The sequence below is a fragment of the Taeniopygia guttata genome, chromosome 8 (genome assembly GCF_048771995.1).
Source record: "Taeniopygia guttata chromosome 8, bTaeGut7.mat, whole genome shotgun sequence".
Taxonomy (NCBI): domain Eukaryota; kingdom Metazoa; phylum Chordata; class Aves; order Passeriformes; family Estrildidae; genus Taeniopygia; species Taeniopygia guttata.
In genome coordinates, this window is record NC_133033.1 from 12090409 (window position 1) to 12112970 (window position 22562).

Here is a 22562-nt window from a genome sequence, read left to right on the forward strand (position 1 = left end):
GTCAAATGATCCTGTGCACCTTTCTTCTCTGCCCTGCTCCTTTCACTATCATTGTTAAGATCTGGGCCAGTCCAGTTAAAAAGATTCTGGGAGATTAAAGAGGTTGCTGTTAGGGAACATTTCGGACTAATTTTTTAAAAATAACCCAATGACAGAAAAATAACCCCAAACCAGCCCTATAAAAATGAGTTGGGAAAGGCAAAGAGGGTAGCAGTTTAAGAATACATTGAGATTGCACCTGCAAATGAGTTCATTCACTTCTTCCCATGAGCAAACCCTGTGCTTCTATTCCCAAATGAGAAATAAATACCCAGGGCTGGTCAGGCAGACTTCCAAATTTCCAGACTCAGTTTAGCTGTGTACCCACAAAACTCATATGGAGAAAATGGAAGCTGTGAATGTAGACTTCAGCCTAACTTGCAAAGCTGGAGCTGTTGTGCAGGAAAACTCATCAAAGTCTGCTGCCCTGGCTGGCCTTCAGTCACTAATGGAACCTCCTGGCGTGTCTTTCTCCCCATTGCTGCTCACTCCTCCCTTGAAAGACACCTGCTCCTAAGCACATTTCCCTCCTTTACTTCCTCCTTATTTTGGCTCAGAGTCTCCACTAAGCATGGGTATGCATGTGCCTTTTGCTGCTTTAGCTCCTCTCCAGCCAAATTTGTTGTCTCTATGCAGCAACCTGTGCCCACACACAGCTCTGCATAGCCCAGGTTGGACAGGAGCAGGTTTCACTCAGGAATAACACCTTGGGTTCCCTGGACACACTTATTTCTGTCTCAGTTTCATCATGGTACTTGGTGTGGCTGGTTATAACAATTTGTACAACAACAACAAAAAACCCCCCCCCAAAAAAACACCGATGGTATACAAAAAACCAACTGACCAACCAATATTGAAAAAAGCCATCTTTCATGACCAAAACCCAAAAAAACCTAGCAAACAGTTACTTTATTTCCTCAGGAAAACAATACATTAAAATGCAAATAAGTAGATCCCCCTTTGTAATTTAAACTATGTTTAAGAGAAGCTCATCTGGCCTAGCTGCTTCAGCATTTGATCTCAGTGAGATAGAGGAGGTACAAAAGATTATTTGTTTGCAGATTGCAAGATAACAAGCAGTACATCTGAAACTGTTAACATGGGCTAACTCTTCTTACAGATGATCCTGGGAGAAGATGAACAAGTACAAGAAAAAAAAAAGAGTCAGAGAAATGAATGACAGACCTGCTGTAGGTGGTATGACTAAATATCTAAAAAAGACCAGCAAAAATAATTAATTTTTCTGATTCACCACTTACATTCCTTGAAAGTCCCCAGGAAATCTGATGTCCACCTGATCCAAATTTTTTTCCTAGAATTATCCACATTTGAAACAAATATTGCCTGGGATTAAATAATAATGTTTATTTTAGCTGATGTTTTTTAAACTTTGATGCATTCTCTGAGAATTTAGAAAATAAATTAAGTAATTGAAAATAAAGGGATTGACTCATAGACATCACTGCTAAAATAGAAGAAAGAGAAGAGCAAGTAATGATGGCATCTTTCACAAAATGGAGCAGAAACAAAATCTGGGTTGTGGAAAACCCAGGCTTAGATTTCACCTCTGCCAAAGCTGCAGTCCAGACATGAATCCACCTTTCCTTTCCTGTGCTCATGCCATTTTTTTTCAGATAATCATTCAATAAGAGTATATTTATGTGTTCATTATTCAACATGATATAAAATTATATCTCTAGACCCAAGTTGCAATCAGGGTCCCACGCACACCAGGGAAGAATCAACGAGAGGACCTCACATGGTGGAGAGAGAAGATCTGCACCCTGTTCTTAAGCTGTGGCAAGACCCAAAAAGGTGAAAGTTTTCTTGTTTGTCCAAAGCAATCTGTGGAAAATGGGATCAGAAATTCCAAGTCCCAGTACAGTGATTTTTCTGAAAAATGTTCCACAAGACACACTGTAAAGACTCTCTAATGTCCCTCCACCCCTTTGCCCCCTGAACTGGTTGTGCTGAGCCTCCAGGAAAGCTCTGACCAGATAACCTTGATCGACAAAACATTTCACAAAGACAAGGGCAAGGTAAACTTCCCTGGACTAGTCTGCAGTGTCATAAATGTTTGCAGAATTGACTGTTCCCTCCAGAGGCAGCCCCATGCTTCGCTGTCCCTGCTGCATACAAATGAAGTCACTGCACAGCACAACCAAGTGCATATGCTGTGGTGTGACCTTCTGTTTGGTGACATCCATCAGTGAATTGCTCTGTGCTAGTGGCTGTCTGAAAATCAGCTGGTACATGAATTTCTACTCTGATTTCACTAAAACCCAATCAATAAGGGCACATAGCTTTAGTGCTCCCATATACCTGCTCTGTGAATAAAATAAATGAAATATTTGCACAGACTTTTGTGATTCTTTTTAAAGGGCCTGACCAGAAATTGGAACATGTCAGGAGCTCTGAGGAGGGGACTACAGACAAGCAGCATTGTATGCACAGGAACTGCAAAGTCCTCTCTTCTAGGTGGAGAAAAAGGAAAATCAACCCAAATATTAATGAACACTTATAAAAAATCCTGAAGGTTAATTGAGCATAAGTTAATATTGCTAACTCTCTGATGCTGGACTCTTGTGAGCAGGTAATCCTGATGCAACTAAAGAAGAATTATAGATAACTGCTCAAATGCAAGCACATATCCCAGCTGTATCTATATTTGCATATAAATTTGTAAAATAAAGTTCTCTTGGCATGATAATTGTAAGGATATTATGGGGGAATTTTGTTTTTCTGTTAAAAAACCCCAAACATTAACCAACCCAATCATTTTGTAATTATGGAAAAATTAGGTAGGAAGTGGAAACAATGGCTCACTTTGTATTCTAATAAGAATAATAATAACTGGGGCAAAACAAAGAAAAGTGCAAATATTAGTTTCAGAACAAAAGGAGATTCTTCTATACTGTGTGTGTCACTAAGCACAACATGCCCCAGCTATTGAAAAATATCCATGACTAATTGGAAATCTTCTGAAACAAATTGCTACTAAGGCACATACAGAGCTGTCCCACTCGGACCAAAAAAGATTCAATGCCCCTGGTGGCAACACTGAGAAAACATAAATACTTGTTATTTTCTGAAGTCCATTCTTAGGTATTGTCTTTTAGTTGTAGACAGTACGTGTGGCTCTGTGAGTACGAACAGCAGAGCCAGCGTGAGACAAGGGGGTTATTATTCCTAAATGTTATGTTATTGTCCTTAAAACATTCTTTTGCTAAGAAACAGTGCAGCAAGATAAAAACAACGGCATTATACTCAGGAGAAAAAAAACAATGGCTTTGGAAAAAAACATCTCTGGGAAATGGAGAGGAGGCTCTGTGAAAGAGCTCTTGTTTTGCTTTTCAAGGCTTTACATGGGACCAAGCACACATAATGGCTAAGAGCAGAGACCAGAGCATTTAAATGAGGTTTTCAGAAATTTACTTAATAGATACATGTTTTACATCAGGGACAGATGATAGTAACTTTCCTTGCTCTGGGTTGTTGATTCTGATAAAGGTGTGGGAAAAAGATAAACATATCTGCTCATGTTTATTACTGTTCTAGTGAGAGAAAGAAATTTGATAAAAACTGTCATTTACTTTATAGCTACAGAAGTTATATGCTAGTATTTGATGTTCAATAAGATTTGTTGTGTCATCTCAAGAATTAAAACTGGTAGGTGCCCTGTCTTAAATCTTAAAATTTTCTTGCTAGTCCTCTTAATTTTTGTTCTTATTCCCCTTTCCCAGCTGTCCACAATTATAAAAGTAAATGGTTTCAATATGATGCAAAAGAGTAAACAAACCCTTACCCTGCAATTGTTCTAGGCACTGTGAAAGAACAAATAATAATTTTGACAGGTAGACAGGAGACAGGTCAAAGTGATCTCCTGAAAGTCTGCCTTCAAGAAAGGGCAGCAATGCAAAACTTCTTTCCTTTTCTTTTCTTCTACTTTGTTTTCTTTCCTTCCCCTCACTCTCCTAAATTTCAGGGTGACCCAACAGCATTCATAGATACTGAAGTAAAATAGTGACTTTGTTCACAGCAAACAGTAAGGCAGATATTATAGAAATATATGACCTTTTCTGCATTTTTAAAGTAGTAATATGAGATCCCTTTGCTTTTGCATAATGATATAGAGCCATTGCCATATTCTCAATCTATTACAATAAAATACACTCTGAACATTAACTACTTAGAGATATGGTAATAAGAAGCTTTCTTTCAAGAGGAAATTTTGGACACAGGAAGGGGAAGGGTACAGCTCAGCAACTTTTTGCTTCTGCTTCTCACTGCTGGAAGAAGACATCCCATCCAGTTAAAAAAAAGGCAAGTTTGAAATAATAATTTGGAACCCTAAATTATGGACCTTCAAAAAATCATGCAAACTCTGCAAAATATTTATAGAGACATCTATATATATTCCACATATATCTTTATGCGAATAATAAATTTTAAAATCCTTTTTAAGGACCTCCTGTGTCTTTTTCTGAAAATCCATTCATGTTCTCAAGCTTTGGCCATCCCCCAGGCTATGGAGATTAGATTTTTCTCCCCCTAATGGCAGCTAGCACCAATCATCACTTTCCAGCAGCTACTCTGGTAGCATGTGGACAGCCTTATCCTGGGGACAAAGGGCAGCTGGGACACCTGCCCTGGCGCTCGTGGCTGCTGTGGTGCACAGGGCACTGCAGCGGAGCTGGGGGAGGAGGCAGGTCCTGGAGCAGTGTCCTGGAAGCAGGCAGGGGCTGGAGGTGCTGATGCCCTGTGGCAGAGCTGCCCCGTGGGTGCGGAGGTGTCGGGGTGCAGAGGGGCCAGTGCTGCTCACAGGGCTGAGCTGCTTCTGCCTGTGCAGGGAGATGGGCTCCAGGAGGCACCACCAGCACACACCAGAGCCTTTTGTGCTCTGGTAGCTCTCAACTACGCATTTGCTTGTGTTATTACTTCTCATGCTGGCAGGCTTAAACCACCAAGGGTAATCCTGGGACAAGCTACAATTACAACTTCTTTCTGTTGTGGAGACATGACCTTTGACTGTTTTATTGCAGCTGGCTTTGGATCAGGGCCTGTAGCCAAAGCCGTGTCGCTAGCATAACATGCAACACTCTCTGCAGAGCCTCTAAGTATAAGCCATCACTTCTCTGATCTAAAATACACATAACTGCAATGAGCTGTGAGATCCTCCAGCATTTCACAGCATATACAAGAGATTTATTAACAAAGATTTTCTGTTTCCAGATAGAGAATTATATAGAAAGGCAAATTTTTAGCTTTCATGAAGAAATAAAGCCCTGAGTGTGAAGAAGGGGTGAATTCTGGAGGGGGGTGGGGGGGGACACACCTTTTCCATGTACCACTTGGTAGCTCTATGAGAACAGAGATCTTCAGAGGAGCCAGAAAAACCTTGTAGCTTTACAGTCCAGTTTAGGTTAAAATGCAACTACTAAAAAGGTGACGTGGGCATTCCACATTCTCTTGCTAGATAAATTTGGGTCATGCCTTTTACATACAGAATGATGGTAAACTCTTATTGGTAATCCATACACACAACAGAATTATACTTCTGAGTTCATGAAAGAGCTGTGGTTAAGACTAGTTCAGCAGTCAGACTGCTACAAAGGTTGTGCTACTGTCCCAGCTTCAGGCACAGCACAGTGTGGATCAGTGGGACTCTGCCTGCAGCTCTTCTGTGTTGTGCAAGCTGTGACCAACCTGCTCTGACAGCAAAATGGGCCTGTGAGAGGAGCACTGCAGCTACCAGTACACTAAATATCACTGAAGCTTCCAGCATCAAAAAACAACCCTAAAAATCTCTCTCAAAAGCAACTGCCCTGTCAACCTCTTCATAATCCAGTTTATCTGTCACATATGCTCTGTAAAAGCATCAGCCTATTAAATTCAACAGAGTTGACTTCAAACTTGCTAAAAAGGGAAGAGGACACCATGGATATATTTTGGTCAGGCACAGTACAATATTTATGGCCTTTCTTCCCCACTGCAGTTTTGCTACACATGCATTTTACCTGAGTAGACCTTGTTAGGCAAGGAGGCGTTTCCAAAACATTACAAATGCAACAAAGTCCACTTCCAGAGAGGATATTCTGCTATGCTCCCGGCCTTGACTGGGCAGCTTGTTTAAACATCAGGTTAAATCCTTTTAAAGTGAAGTGCCTTATAGAGGTTTTGCAGCAGTGCCTTAATGACAAAAAAAAAAAAAAAAAAAAAAAAAAAAAAAAAGTCAAGAAACAGGATAAGGTCAACTCTCATTTTCCTTCAGCTAGCTACTCCAGCAAATCTATCCCTAATTGTTTTTTTCACACACAGGAATTCTGATTGGAATTAGAAGGAATACGTGTTTTCTTCTTTCTCCCCAGCCAAGCATCCTTCCGATGCTCCCCCACCTCCCTTGCTCCGGGATCTAAACCTTAGATCCCTCGCTCTGGGGCGGTGTTTTGCGGCGGGCCAGGCGCCGTGCCCAGCGGTTCCAGCGGTTCCAGCGGTTCCAGCGGTTCCAGCCCCCGGCAGGCGGCACTCGGGCTCCGCTGCGCGGGCCGGGCGGGGCGGAGGATCACGGCTGAGCACACGCAGCATCGCTGCGAACCATCGTGGAAGGAGAGTTTAAAGCGTAGTTACTATTCCCCTCCATCGAGAGGGGAATATATGTATGCATGCTATAGTGTTAATGGGAATTATGTGTGTAAATCCCCAAATTCCAGCGTACAAAGATGAGAGTGTCCCTGTAAGGGTCTGAATTATGCATTTGAATTAAATCTGACTGTTGGGAAACTCATAATGCTGTGGCTCTTATTATAAATTTATACTTAGTAGCACTAAGTTTCACCTGAAACAACAGAGCCTGAAGTGTTATTTGTTCCAGCACATTATTTTGTTAGATGTGATAATCAGCTCACAGCAGGACTGTGAGAGGCTACTCAGCTTGTTGACAATTCTGGGTCCCATCCAGCTTCAAGCAGCTTCTGAAGCAGCTCTGAAGGCTGCAGAGAGGGATCCCAAACCTGGCTCTCCAGTGAGACATGGCCTGGGCATTGCTGACTGTCCAAAGTCCCTTCCCAGCACATCCCTCTCCTGGGCACAGAGTTACCTGTTCTGTTTTGTGTGCACTCCCACCCCAAATCAAAGACTATAGGTGAGACTCAGTGGAGCTGCTGCTGTTTCAAGCCCCCTGTATTTTGCCAGGTGGATGAAATTTTTTTCTTATGAGCTAAGTGCCTAAAAAAGGAGCCTGAAGTGGAGGAGGAGCTTCAAATCAGCTCTCCTTGATTTACTGGTCTACTCTGTAGACTATTTAAGGAATTATGTGACATAAGGGTATGACTTCCATTGGCATTACCTTTGAATTAGGAAGGTGCCTTTCACAGGAGCTTTTGTCCCACATTTATCATCTCAGCCTCAGATCTCTTTTAATCCCAAGGTATCCCTTCTCTCAAGGCTGCATGTTTTCTGTCTGGTCTGAAAGGAAGGAAATCCTGTCCTGACCCTCATGTGTCAGCAACTGGATTTGGTGAGTAGCCATGGTGCTGCAGGAGGGATGCCTTGGAGTTGGGGGAGTTCTGAATGGGGAAACATGTCTAAAGAAGCCATGTCCATGGCTTCAGCCTGCCCTGTCTTACCTTCATCACCTTATTATATGGCCCAGCACCTACAGGGAGGAATACAGAGAAAAACAGGACAGCTGTGGAGAGCCTGAGGCAGCAGTGCATGTGTGGCAGGGAGGGGTTGCCTTGCCAGGGGTGTGCAGCTTACATACTCAGGGATGCAACAGTGCTGGGAGTCAGCACGAGCTCCAGGGCCACAGCATACAGGGATGGCCACATGGTGCAAAACAACTGCCAAACAGCCCCTCACCCCCTCCTATGTGGTAATATTTTCTCCTCCTTCCTGTTACTTTTTGTTCAGTGCTCAGACACTTCATTCCTCTTAGCTACCCCATGCGAGAGCAGCCATGTGTGCCCTCTAATCCTGTGCAGTCCCAAGCTTAGGCTGAAGCACCCAGCACTTAATGCCACCCTAGATTTAAATACCAATCATAGAGGCAAGGAATTGCTTTATTGTGAATGAATCCCTAATCTATTGAGTTATTTGGAACAGCACAGTTAATTATTTTTAAACCTTCCTCTCCTACCTTAAGCCTGGGTGCATCTCCAACAAATTCACTTTCAAATCTTGTAATGGAATACAAGTATTGCCAGTCCTCATTAGAAACACCACAAAAGCCACAGCAGCAGTGCTGTGTTCCTTGTAATGATTTGTTTTACTGATAGATCAAGCAGCCTGTTGACAATGGCTGACTGCAACTGATAGCCTCTTCTAACAAGATAAAGAAGCTGTACATTTTATTGATTATAAAACAAATTGGGTTTTTGTCTCTTTAAGTTGTTTATTGGATAAAATTGGAGAACTTAGGCCTTTGAAACTGCAGCTTGCCATGACATTATAATGAATTATAATCCTAACCTATTCATGCTTCCTCAAAGGCCTGACCCGTTTGCCTGCCTTGCAAGCGTGTTGTAAAATGCCCCACATTTACATACATATTTTCAGGAGCTTTTTATTCAAGAACTGCAGCAGACTGGAGAAAGTGAAAGAAGCTGAATGGGCAAGAGTCCTCAAGATCCTGGAATTTTAAGACTCTTGCAATATTTTGTTACAAGCTGAGAGCTTGAGGCAGACATTTTCGGATAAGGTTCTTAGATTTTCATTACATAGGAGTGGAAATTTTTAAACCTTTCTGGCTCTGAAGATCTATATTCGTGAACATCCTGGGGATGGAGCCCATATTGCTGAAATAAATCTAACACTTTATAGATCAATTTTTAGGGTCAGATCTTACAGAAGCTTAAGGGAAATCAAGATTTTTAAAGGCCAACTCCCAATATCGGGACCCCCAAATCTGCTCTCAGCACTTTCTTGCAACCCCAGATGTCTCCCTGCCTGAATCCAAGCTGTGCAAGCATCTTCAGCTCTGCCTGTGCCTTTGCTCAGAGTGCAGCAGGTAGATGGGGATGTGCTACTGAGTGACACTAAAGTCCCCTGCCTGGCATGGTTTGAAGGGGAAGGCCAGAGAACACCTGTGACCATCAGCTCAGAGTGCCTCAAAAACATCATAGTGTCACCTTTACTCTTCTAGCAGAAAGAGAAAGGGAAGGAGAAGTGTTGCTTGTGCCTTCCCTGACACATCCTTGTGGGTAAGAAAGCTGGAGCACCTGACTGTCAGTAAAGCGGCGCAGCTGTCACAGCAGCAAGAAGGAGCCCTGACTCCTGCTCTCCACTCTCAGGGCTCTTTTTGTTCTCTCACTCTTCCTGCTCTTTTCCTGCTCACCCCTAGCAGTGACAAATGACGAGCTGGGGGTGGGGTGGGGGAGGTTTTGGAAGGAGCTGTCAGAGCACAGGCTTCCACCTACTGTCTCAGGCACTTCCAAAAGGAGAGACATTTGGGCCCCTCTTGGGCCCATGATTTCTTGCTTCAGCAGCTGAGATTTGTCAGGAAAGCACACCCCTTCCGTGCTGAGCAGCAGCTGAAGGGCAGGTTTCTGGCAAACACTCCCAAAATGTCAGATTTAGATTTGAACCTTTACAGGAGCTGGAGCACATGCTACCTGGACCCATTGCTCTCAGTTAGGAGGCACTTGGGATAAGTGGATCAGTGTCACCATTGCAGTTTGCTATGAATCAAGAGTGTAAAAAACAACCCTGGCTCTGTTGTTATGCAACAGGAAGTAGGCTACCTCTCCCAGAAATGCCTATCTAGCACACAATAATAACAATTGCCTTTCTAATCACATCTCTCTTAAAAGGACTTGCTATTCCAGTGTTCCTCTTTTTCTAAACTAGTTTGTATATATGAGGAAAAAATACAACATATCAGATACCACACCACCCTGAAAAACATCACTCTGGACTGAGCATGTCGACCATATGACCCTTTCCAGCCTCAACCACTTTCAGCGAGGAGGAAACACACAGAGACAGAATCCACAGCAAGTGACAAGGGAAAAATGAAACTCACTTTCCAGTAGCTTTATGGTGGGCAACTTGTGAGCTGCTGCCCACAAAGTGATGAGGCGCCTCAAATCACTGCAACCAGCATGGCACTTACACCTCTGATGGACCTCTGTCTCCCTGTAAGGACCAGCTCCTAGATCTGCACCTCTGCTCTGTCAGCCTGGAAACCGGATCTGAAACCCAGATCTTCAAACTGGCAGTATTTCCACAAATGGTGACCTACTGATTGCACCCACACTTTGGTGCTTATGTATCTTATTTTTTTTTAATTATTATCTGAAGTGGTTTAGTAACTCCATCATAGATTTCAGTGGGGTGCTTTGGATTAGGAGACTGGTTTGAAAATTTTGACCCAAGTATATGGGTTATTACTAGGCAGCATCCATTCACTCAAGAGGATCAGTTAAAAGCAGCTTGCAGTGCAGCAGTTCATGCTACCTCTGTCCTACAGGGATGAAAAATACTTTGGTTTCCTGTTTGTTGATCGGGTGCTTTCTCCAGTGCTCAAGTCAGTCAAAGGAACAAAAAAAAATTAACAGAGCTTTATAGAAATATTACATTCTTTCTTGGAGTGGAGGCAAAACAAACAGAAGTTTAAAGTAAACAATCTCTACCAGCAGATCTTTTCCCCTTTTATTGCATGAATTACAATGCCCTTCAGCCAGCAGAAGGCAGAGAAAGTTCTGCCAGGAAAAAGAGTTATTTGAAAAAGTTTACTTTAAACTTTTGTTTGCTTTGCTGCACACACACACACACACACACACACACACACACAAAAAAAAAAAAAAGGAAAAAAAAAAAAGAAAAAAGAAGAGAGAACCTTTCTTTTTCCACTTTAGTGCTAGGTAAAAAGAAAATGGATTTCTCTTTATCGACTGGTATGTGATTGGCAGAAGTAAAGGCAAGTTTCCTTATGGTCATGCCTCTGTGCTCAACCATGACCTGGAAAAACATTGTGAGAGATAAAGCAGGACTGTCCTGTTCAACAAGGACATGCAGAGCAGTGGAAAAACAAAGTAGGAGTATCTCTGATCATTCCACTGATATAAATAAGCACAAAGCTACAACAGCCCAATTTTATTCTAATATAACTTCTCAATGAATCTTTTTCTTCTAAATCTCTGTCCCTTTTGTAATGAGGACAAAAATTGCTGTTTTCATTCTCACTCTTGTAAATCTGGAGTAACTGGGAAAGAGATAAAAAAGCTCTTTGTTGGCTAGGACAAAAATTCTGGCTAAAAAGTAAAGTGTTCTCAAAACAAAAACTATCACCTTTTGTGAAAAATGTTCCCATTTCTGATCGGTTCTAATGTTTTCATTTGAAACAGACTTCTTGATCAGAAGTTAATAAAAGTATGTTGTGAAATAGAGCATTTTATAAAATGTATCACAAAAATAGGTGGTTTCGTGAAGACTTTATAATAGACAGAATAAGAAAAAGAGACAAAGGAAGATAAAAGGAGAATTCTAGCAACGTATAAGCAGAGGGGGATAAAGCTGAATAGCAGCTGGATTAGTGCAGCATGAGTTTGTTTTTAAAGTATATCCCTTTTCTGCACTTCCACCCTCTCCTGTTTGCCCCACAACCCTGACCTTGTTCCTCCCCATTTCAAAAGAGCCGTCCCTTCTTATTTCCCTTCTGACCTGCATTCCTCACTGCTGGCTGTAGTGTGGCGATAAAGGCACCAGCAAACCCAGCCAGCTTGCCTAAGATCAGAAGATACGGAGGGTGATGTTAGCAAATTAACTGACTGGTATAAAACAAAGGGGGAAAAAAAGTCGTCAGGAAGCTGAGAACTTTTGAACCCATTTAAACAAATACGTGGCAGAGGAGCAGGCTTGTCTTTTACAGGAATAGCGTCTGCAAGAGCCAAGCCAGAGCTTGGAAACCACAATCAGATGCAGCCTGAGAGCAGCCCCTGGTAGGGGAACAAAGCTGTTTGAGAAAGGGGAGTTCCTGCCTTGCAGAGGGTGGGACACAAAGGAAAGCTCCTTGCTGCAGTTTCTGCCCTTGCAGACCTGGGCTCCAGCCCCTCCACTCTGCAGCACCTGCAGAGACAGCCAAGCCTCTGAGCACTCCCCTTGTGACTGTGTGTTCAAGGGCCTGGGTGGCAAAGAAAGCATGCTGTACTGAAAATAATTGCAGTTAAGGCTTTGAGGTACACAGAGACTCATTTATTTAATACTATTAACTGGCTTTCCTCCTTCTCCACCGGCACTAAAAAGGGTTAATACCTTCCTCCTGGGCTGGCCTCCAGAGATACTGCTCCCTGAGGCTCCAGCTGGCTTTCAGAAATCTCCAAAGTTTTGCTGCCCTCATTAGGGACAGATGTTGGAGTTACAATTTGAAATGTAGTGTCCCTAAAGTAAAGAATTGTGAAATCCCAGGAACCCACAGAAGCACTCTTAAACTGTGCCAGTGGTACAGATCACAGAAAACATGTCCTGATATAATGCTGAACACAAGGCTTTATTACCAAGAACATCACTTCCCTTCTCCCCCTCCACTTTGTCACAGAATTCCAGCACAGCTTTCCCTGGGTGCCTCCTGCCTGGCTTTTACTGTTCCCCCAGAGCCCCACAGCAATGGTGCCTTGCTGTGCTGGGCACACTGGGACTGGGCCTGGCAGCACCACGTCCCAAACTCATCCCACATGGCTCCCTCTGTGCTGGTAGCACAGGCACAGCTGAGGCAGCTGGGTGCCCCACAGAGTGGGGGTCTCTGGGTGGCTGTGTCCTCATCAGTCCCTGCCAGGGAAGGGTGGACACCTGGTCCTTCCCCATCCATTTACAGAGGGAGTAAATGCAATGCTGCTTCTGAGAACGAGGCATCAAACCCCAAAGTCTTTCAGAGCTGTATTATAGGTATTAAGTGTCACTCATAATGAAGGCAACGCTTGGCAATCACATGAAGACGGAGCTGAGCACGAGAAGGGGGATTATCCTTCAGCAGGACATGCACTGTAATTTCAGTGAGGATATACTTTACTGTTTTCTGCTTCAATGCGACCCACCTGCCAGAGAGGAGTACAGGCTGCCTCTCCCTTAGCTGGCACCTACACTAAATGGGTTACAGCTGCTACTCACTTCATTTAGGGCCTAACCCCTTGAGGACAGAAGTCATGACTTGCACCCAGGATTTTGATGAGTCCTAGCTGGGTATTTGCAATTGGTATTTCTGCAGCTCTCTTACACAGCATGGAGTATATTTTCAGCTTAAGAAGTGTGACCTGATCTTTCATCTTGAGCATAAATGAGCTCCTACCAACATGGCTAAGGTGGGCATTTGTAAGTGGAGGGAAAAACCCACATATGTTAAGTGACAGGGACAAAATCAAAAATGGCTGAGGAGTGGTAATCAAAACAACTTGAAGTTCACTTAAAAATAAAAAAAGAAAATGCTTATAAACATCATAGAATGAAAAACAGCTAAATTAATTCCACTACTGATAATGAGCAGGAAGCCCAGTGCTTGGGATCATGAGTTTATGCAAATCTGTTATTATTGCAAATTGGCATCCTAAGACCCTGATCATACAACACTTGCACATATGCTTAACTTTATGCACATGAGCAGCCTCATTAACGCCAAAGACTTAGTCGTGCATAAAAACTGAGCAAATACATGAGTGTTTGTAAGATTGGGATTTAAACACAAGGGAGAGAAAACAAATTTACTGTATCATCAACAATTATTTCTGAAACCCAGCAGAAGCCAAGGTGATGCCAGAAGTCTGCATAGTGCAGAAGCATTCAAAGAGAGAGAGGAATGGGATTTTGAAGATTGTTGCTTTTAACTCAATCCATTAGACCAAATAATGGTGAGCCAGACACAGGAGGAAAACATCCCTGCCCAGATTAAAATATCACTGATTTTAACAAAGTAAACTGGATTGTCTCTTAACAACATAGTTTTCAAACTTATTTATTATAAAGAAGAACAGTTTATAATCAACTTGGATTTGACTAAATTAGCACTGCCTCACAAAAGTCTTACAAAATTAATTTAAATGGTGTTTGGTTTATGTGGATACAGAGCTGACTGCAGCATTTATATAAATAGTTACAATAAATACAAAGGCTTACATTGGAGGGAGGTGCCTATTGCACTGCAGTAAAGGCTGATGGTCAGTCTTGGAGCTAGTTTTAATTAGAATATTCAGCAATGCTTCAAGAAACAGAGGAGCTTCCCCTGTGTTTGATGAAGATACACGTTTTCCTTGGGGAATCCAGAGGAATAAATACAATAAAATAAGAGCACTTACCAGCAAGGCAAGAAAAAAACCAAGGAGCTGCAAAACAACATCTGTAGAAGTAAAGTTTCTGCCAAATTTAAAGGGATAGTTCTGGGAATAATGTAACCCTGTATTGGGAAGATGTAAAATAAGGCCTCTTCAAAACATAATTGTTATCATAAATAGAATCAGTGATAATTTATGTTTCATGATAATTTCAGTGAGCTTTTTAGGTATTTTTTTGTTCCACTTGGGAAAAGAAAAGAGTACACTCTCAAAAGTCTGTTTTACTGTTACTTCTTGGTGTGTATGGAATTTTTTTCATAATTTCTGTCCTTCTGACCCAGTAGGACTGCTGCTGTTAATATTGCTGTGTCGCAGTAAAGCTGATGGAATTACTGTATTTCATATTAGTACATCTTGCCCCGTGTTTGAAGCAGCAGTTCCAGGGCCTCCAGGTTTCATGTGTGGCCATGGACCTGACTCCTGGCAAAGTCTGGATGTGTCAAGGGCTCTTGGTTCTCCACAAGGTTTGTTCAGGAGCGTTGTCATGGAGATACAGAGACTGAGAGCAGCAGTCCTGTCCTTCTGTGGCTGCAGCTCCATGGACAGGCTGCCCGCAGCGGCGGCCGTGGGGCTGAGCTGGCAGGGAGCCAGGCAACTTGTGAAAATGCTTTAGCACACTTGCACTCGCCAGTTTGGTTGTTTTTAAATGGACTATCAGCGCATTGATGATCAGCTGTTTTCAAGTCTGCATTCATCTCGAAGGCATAATTTTATATAAAAATTGCATGTAGGATGGCTTTGGGGAGGTGGCACTGTCGCTTCTGTCTCAGCACAGCACAGCACTCAGCACTGAATGTGTGAGAACCAAGGGAAAAGAGAAACACAGGCTGGAGGAAGCTGCTGGCCAGTGGCCCTCCTCCTACCACCTCTTTTCCCAGAGGAAAGAAAGTTTTAACTTTCTTCATGGGTTTTGACTTTATTGTCTAATCTGCACAGATGTCAAAGAAGAAGGTAGGGCTTTTCCTGGGGTTAACTGGCACATGGCAGGAGTGTGGTTATGAACTGGCCTTTAGGGAAATATTATGATAAAGATATAAAAAGTGAAATTATTGATGAGGAAAGTGATGACGTAAGTGTAGCAGCTGGAGGAATCAGTCCTGAAAATACTTGTTCTGCTTCACATAATCATGTGCAGCATTGCTTTATATAGGTGTCAACAAGGTGCTCAAGTCTTGGCTTCAGAGCATCCCCATGCTCTGAGCTGAAGGTCTGTGACAACTGGGGAGTGGAGAAAAGCCTGAAATAAATTTGCACAGAATTTTTCTTGTTTTAAATGACTACCTGCTTCATTCCAATAGGTAAAGAGCACAGAAGATCTGTTTGTTAGCACAGCTCCAGAAGACTGAACCCCCCAACACGTATGGTGATAATATTGCAGTTTCTTTAAAATAGTATTCTAACTCTTTGAGGAAATATTTATTTCAGGATAGATGAGACTTCACCTTATTTATTGTATTTTGAAACACACCTTGAAATGCAACAGTGAACACAATTTTCTGTTTGGTTTAATGGAAAAAAATTCTTCATCAAGCATTTACTTTCAGAGTGAACCTTAATATTTTACTTTTTATATGTCTGGTCAATCAATAATTTTTTAAATTTTTTTATTTTCCTATTGGCCCCACTGGACATGTCACACACCTCTAAAAAGTGTGTAGTCTTAAAAAGTGTTGAAAAAAACTTCTTAGTTTTCAGACCAGTCAGCTAGTTGATCTGATAAATAGATTACATGAATTTACTTTTGTAAAAACAGTTTGCATAGTGCTTGAGTGCAGGTTTGCATAACGAAATTGTAACTAATGCCTGATTATTATTTTTCTGATTTGATACCACAGACTAAAAGAATAATCCAGGCTGGAAGGGATCTCAGAGGGTCATCTCATCCACCTTCCTGCTCAGAGCAGGGTCAGGTCGAGATCAGGTTGCTGGGAATTTTATGCAGTCTTAAAAACCTCTAAAGATTTTAACACAACTGTATGTATGAACTCTCTGGGCAATCCTCTCCAAACCTTGACTGTCCTCATGGTGAAAAGGATTTTCCTCATATCGTGTTGAAACCTCTCTTGTTTTCACAATGTATGTCCAATCTCAGTCCTTCTCTCTCTGCTGGGTTGGGGTTCATGTAACTAAGGGCTGTGACAAACAAACCTTTTCATTGCTTGTCAGTACATCTGCATGTCCTGGGAAAAACAGTTGCAATGTCCTTCAGGGTCTGAGGCAAGAAATCTAAAAAAAATTATCTGTTCTTTATGTGCTATATTAGAAGATGAAAACTCATCCTTGTAAGCAAGGAAAACAGTTTCAATGAAGATCTGACCCAGAGACAGGAGAGCCGTTTTCCTATAAAAGATGTTCTTTCATTACAAAGACTATTGTAAGCTAAACATTTATGATATATTTTCTTTCCAAGGAACTTTTTCAATCTCCCTGAGCATGCTGAAGTCATTATACAGTTACTAGAGATGCTTTGTCCAAATCGGCTTACTATAGGTTACAGTTCTGCAGGAGATTAAAAATGATGGGCTGGTAGATATCCTTCTAAAAATACTCTTTTAAGTAATATGTATCTGCATTTCCCAACCTTAGAAGAACATATACAACAGCAAAGGAAATACAGCAAATAATTGAGGGCAAATGATATGTAACAATGTGAACTTTTACCACTGTATTTATTTAAATGAATGGAAATGTCAAAATGTGAAAGCAAAGCACTCCAGTTTATTCACATATTTTACATTCAAAGAACCAGGAGATTTCTTTAGTATTTTTTTGAAAAATAGACTACTCTTTTTTCAAAAAACTAGACACAGGCATGGAACATACTTAATGAAGCCTATCATTGAAGTGCATACAATGAAAACCTTGTGTATAAGGAAAAAAGATAAAAACCAAAGTTACCATTACTAAAAAAAAAAGATTTCCTTTAATATAAATAAAATACAGACTAGTGCTTTATTTTAACAGACAACACAACAGTGGGATTTATTAACAACTACATATTTACAGTGCCTCATTGGCAAAAATACTGCGCTTCATCTGAGATCCTAGACACTTCCTGAGAAGGCAATGTAGACAGGAAATTGCTCAGCACTTCACATAATTTGGGTGCTAAAAGGGTGAAATTAAAGCATACTTTTCAAATAAGTCAGATGCCATAGGTGGAATGGTTGTTGCATTGTGTTTATGCTCTGATCTGCCAAACTTGCACCTTGGTACTCCCTTTGATTTTAGTAGTTCTAGACATACTCCTGAGGTTAAGTGCAGGATTGATTCAAACCCAGGAGCCTCAGAGGAAGACAATTGCTTGGCTCAAAGATGCTATAGAAAACTGCTGTACTTGGAATTTTACACGGTACAGAGCCACATTACCTTGAATTTAAATCCGTGTTCTTCTGCCTGGGTGATTTCTACCACTTTAATTTGATCCAACAAAGTCTGGATTCCAACTATCTGTGAAGTGACAAACCTGTGAAAGCATCTTCTTTCCACAGCCTCCAAAATCATAGTGCCAGTGAAGCAGGTCTCAGTCTTTTTGGCAATTAAATAAAACAAGAACCAGATCTTTTTCAAAATATTCACAAAATAATTTTTCAGTTATAAAATGACTGTCCCACCATTCTTGTATCAGATCTGACCTCAGCTCTTTAGATCTAAACAGTTCTTTAGAAGTTATAAAAATAAAGGCTTGGTTAATATACAAATATATATTTCAGAGTGATAAGAGAATAATATTAAACAAATTCCTTTTTTAATCTACTTTAAATTAAAAGAAATGTTTTCAAAAGTCTAGGCTCAACCAGATCTTTATCTATTGACTCTTTAATGGAACCCATTCCCTGCAGATGGTCACATACAACTTAATGTATGAAGTTCTATACTACAAAAGGATGGTGAACATGTTTCCACTAGCAAAGCACTTCATAAAATCTGCTGTGCTGGTTGGTTTTTGATATCTTGCTTTCAAGAACGGCAGATATTTTTAATATTAGAAACAAAACCTCAGTCATGAAGTCTTGAGGTTCTTTAGAAATTTGTTTCTTTCCCTTGTCTTTATGAATATTTGTTTTGCAACGATCCAGTTTCTTTTGTATACTGTTAGTATACAGAATAATACAGATGTTCTGCATGAATGCACATGTATGTACAAAACCAGTAATTCAGTTAAGAGATATGCCTGCTCACTGGGTCATTTCATACTTTCACAATACCATATTTTGCAGTAATATCCATAACAACACCATGTGGGTTTCTTCTTCTGCTGAGATGCTTTTGGATGTTTTCCTTCCCTTTACCTCAAGCAGCCGAAACAGCAAGGAACATTTTTGAACAATCTATAATACTCCTCCTGAATCTGAAATAAAAATATTGAATTCCATTATGGAATAGATTTATTGATAGGTCTATATGTCTTTGAACTCATTTTGCACTGCTCCTGTCACTAGATGTTTTAAGGTGGGGCTGACATTTACTTTAGGGCAGACCACTGAAGCAAGTATTATCCCAGGGTAGTGTGGGTGAATCTTGCTGCTAATTGAAAAGACTGGAAGTTTTATTGCACACATTGTATTATTTCATCAGGTTAATGACACTAAGCAGTTTTACAGTTAAAAACCCCAATTTTCTCATGTTTCATACTTCAGTTTTGAAACTGGAGAAAATATGTAAGAAGGTAAAAGCCAGACAGAGATTCTGCCTCCACTGAAGGCAGAAGCTCAGCTTCAGGGCTGGACACCTGGACAGTGCAGGGACATGAGACTGAGTCACTTCCCACAGGGGGTAGGATACTGACCTTTCTAGACAGCACACAAAGAAAGATGAAGATAAACATCCCCTGGAATGCATTGAAGATTGTAAAAAGATAGGCAGTAACCACAGATCCCTGGACCACATGGAGGACCCCAAAAATCCAGGTAGCCCCAAGGAGGAACAGGAGAGCAAGGGCACCACGAGCACAGGATCTAGAGAGGAAGAAAACATCGTGAACAACACACAGGCACACGCTACTTGCCTTTTGCTCCACTTTGGGTGGTGAATGCTGCCTTGGAAATTTTTTCACTGCTGCAAAGGCCTGAGAAGTGCAAGTGCAGGGGCTGCTCTTCAGGGTGTGCTGTAGCACTGTAGCATGAACAAAGGCACATAATCACTTTGGAAGAGCAAAGGAGTAAAACTGGAGGGCCTCAAAACACTGGCTTCTTTAATCTTCAGATATGTTTTCTCTGGTGTACTGCAGCACCATATGATTTGATTTAAATCTACTGTTAGTGTAATTCCCCAAGGAAAAACATATGTCTGTTATGAAGCATTCCCCCACTTTTCTTCCTCCCCCCTATCTTCCTCAAAAAAAAAATAACCCAGAAAAATGTTCAGTATGCTCTTAGGTCAGTGCATGTGCATGACATCAAAGGATTCCCAGGCTGCCTCTCAGGTTCATTGCAGAGGACGGTGCCAGTTGTAAAACCAGACTCTTTCTAAAATTGTCTCTTAAAAAACAAAAAAAAACCAAACCAAAACAAAACCAAAAAAAAAAGAAAAAAAAAGAAAAAAATTTGTTTTTAGAACACAAGTACTCTCAAATAGTTCCTGGGTCAGCATATTGGTGCCTTAAAATTGTAGGAACTGATTGGCTACAATTTTTTTTCCAAGATGTTGTAGAGCCCTGCTCACAGACTTGTGCAAATTACAGCATGTTGTCTTGGAAATGAAGCCACTGATTACTTTCTTATTCATTCTCAACTCAGTCATTGCAGGACTTCCTTTGAACAGCAGACATTTTTAGTACTGTTCCCCTGAAAATGAGTAATTTTCAACTTCATTAGAAACAGGTCACCACATGAAGCTATGAAAGGTGAGGAATAAGAGAAAGTAATAAATCAAACAATTGCTAAATCCTAACTATAAATCTAGTGCAATGCATTGAAACTGCAGGAGTGTTCCTAAGCAACACAAACAGTAAGTTGTTTTCAATGTTCCCTGTAGTACACTTCAGCTTTTCCTGCACAAATGGTTTTCAAGGTCCCTATAAATCAGTTTTAAAGAGAGTGAGTTGATGGAAAAATCATAGCAGCATGCAAAGTAAAGAATCCACTCAATCCCCCCTCTGCCACAGAGGCATAATGTCCTACTGCAGACTTCTCCCAAGTAACATGAATGCCTCCAATCTCTTATCACTTGTTACTTCAAGGCAAATATTTTGGTCCCATTTCAGGCATAGATTTGAATTCTGTTTTGCCTTCCATAGAGGCTGTGGAAAATACTTAAGAAAAAAGGACAATTACTTCTTAAACTTTGCCATCAGCCTTTATCCTCTGGTTGATATGGGTCATTTGTTTTATTTGTGCATCTTTCAGACACACCCTATCATACAAGGTATGGTTCAGTGGGAATAATTGCAAAATTTATGTCCAAATATATATAAGCGTAATAACAGGAAAAAAATTCTTTCTTTTTCTACAGATCTCAGGATATTAAACTGTTACTGTTGAATACTCATTTTCATCTCTGTCTGTATTTAAACCTAGAGAGGGTAGAATTTGTACTGAATGGCAAACTTACCTTATATTTTCATAACAGCTGACTTCTGGCTTTAACATTGCAGTGTGTCGAAATACTTTATAAATAATCACTGCAAAAGCCAACAAATTAACCTGGGGGGAGTGAAGAAAAAAAGTTTTAGTTCAAACCAGGATACCTTTGAATGCCAATAACTCTTAAACACTTAAATGAAACAAGTCAGATAAAATTTTTGTGTATCTGAGATCTACAGAATCCCAAGCCAGGAGGGGAAAAACTCACCCTGTTCTGATTCACTTATATTAAAAAAAATATGAGCCCTGAAATAATCATTGATAAAACAGGGATGTAACCCTATCTTATCTCAACAGTATCACCACCAACACTCTGCAAATGTTTATTGATTTTATTGGCAAATCTCTTCGATTTTCTGCTGAGATTATTTTTCCTAAGTAGAATTGGAAAGGAAGGGAAAGGAAGGGAAATGGAAAGGAAAGGAAAAGGAAATTGAGAAACTCCCAAAAAACCCTCTACCCTATGGATTTTCTATTGTACTGTATCATATTGATCCCAAAATATGTGTGTCTTTTGTTACTAAATAACATCAATAGCATCATATATGTTTTGAGATCTTTGGGGTGTGAAAACTTTCGAGTGACAGGAAAATGTTAGAGGCTTATGCAAATAATGAAAAGCTTTAATGAAAGGCTTCTTGCTTTATATCCTCTATGTCTTTTTCGTAGATGAATAGTTTTGGTATTTTTTCCTTGATTTTTTACAATGGCATCACTTGATTTGAGTTTGAAACAAAGAAAATAACTAAAATAAACAATTTTGCAAATGACGCTCAGTTGTGATTCTGATTCTCTCTTGGCTTGGCTAGGCTTCACTGATCTTTCAGTTAAATTTATACTGCATTCCTTTAAAAATGTGGATGGTTGCCTTCTTACTTTGCAGCATTTAACATCAGAATATTAGCAAATGAACCAAATTTTAGCTATGTGTCATTCAGGTACTATTTGTAAATCCTTGGTTGCAATCCCTTTGTCAGTTCCTGGGCTTCAGGCTGTAGATTGAATAGAATTAATGCCTTCCACAAGTTGTTTCTCCAGAAAGACTGTATGGTTTTCCCCCTGCTTTTCTTTTCTTAAAAAAAACCCCAAACCTAACCAAAAACCCAACTCAAACTAAAGTCTCTGCAATAAAAACCAAAAAGCTGTTGGAGCACAGCACCACTTGAAAAGGAATCACTTTCATTTGTTAAGACTCATAAGGTATGTCCTTAGAACATTTTTCTTATGTCAAGGGGGAAGTATCTGATATTAAAGCAGTCTCTGCTTTAATTAGCTGCATGCTTATAGTTTAATGCAGCATAATATATTTACAATTTGATAAGACAGGAGATACAGCTGATGAGCAGTTTAGGGAATTAATCTTTCATTGAATACCTTGTACTAGTGCTGATCATGAGCTATTCTGAAGCTCCTTATATTTAGAATTGCAATCTGTGATATCTCCTAAACCAGCAATTTTTCAAAGTTAATTATGAGTCAGTCAGAAGTTGTGGATAATTATATGCAGACTTACTTTTTTCTTTATATTTTTTGGTGAATAATATATCAAATAACTTCATGCATTACACTGTAATCTGCATAACCCACCTAATGTACTTATTAATTTGAAAAAGGTAGTGGG

The 22562-nt window shown here is 40.5% G+C and overlaps 1 protein-coding gene across 2 annotated transcripts in view; it reads right to left on the reverse strand.

Moving 5' to 3' along the window:
* Window positions 1-17007: 17007 nt before the first annotated feature.
* The window catches only part of ADGRL4 (adhesion G protein-coupled receptor L4), a 72228-nt gene continuing 66673 nt past the window's right edge, over window positions 17008-22562 (reverse strand). The window contains exons 14-16 of one of the 2 annotated variants that reach the window (XM_030278979.4): window positions 20910-21001; window positions 19147-19315; window positions 17008-18708 (exon numbers count right to left, since the gene is read on the reverse strand). In XM_030278979.4, the coding sequence (XP_030134839.2) occupies window positions 18646-18708; window positions 19147-19315; window positions 20910-21001 (324 nt within the window). In that variant the 3' untranslated portion in view covers window positions 17008-18645. The remainder of the gene's footprint in view (window positions 18709-19146; window positions 19316-20909; window positions 21002-22562) is intronic. The other variant, XM_072932524.1, reaches the window with a different exon arrangement.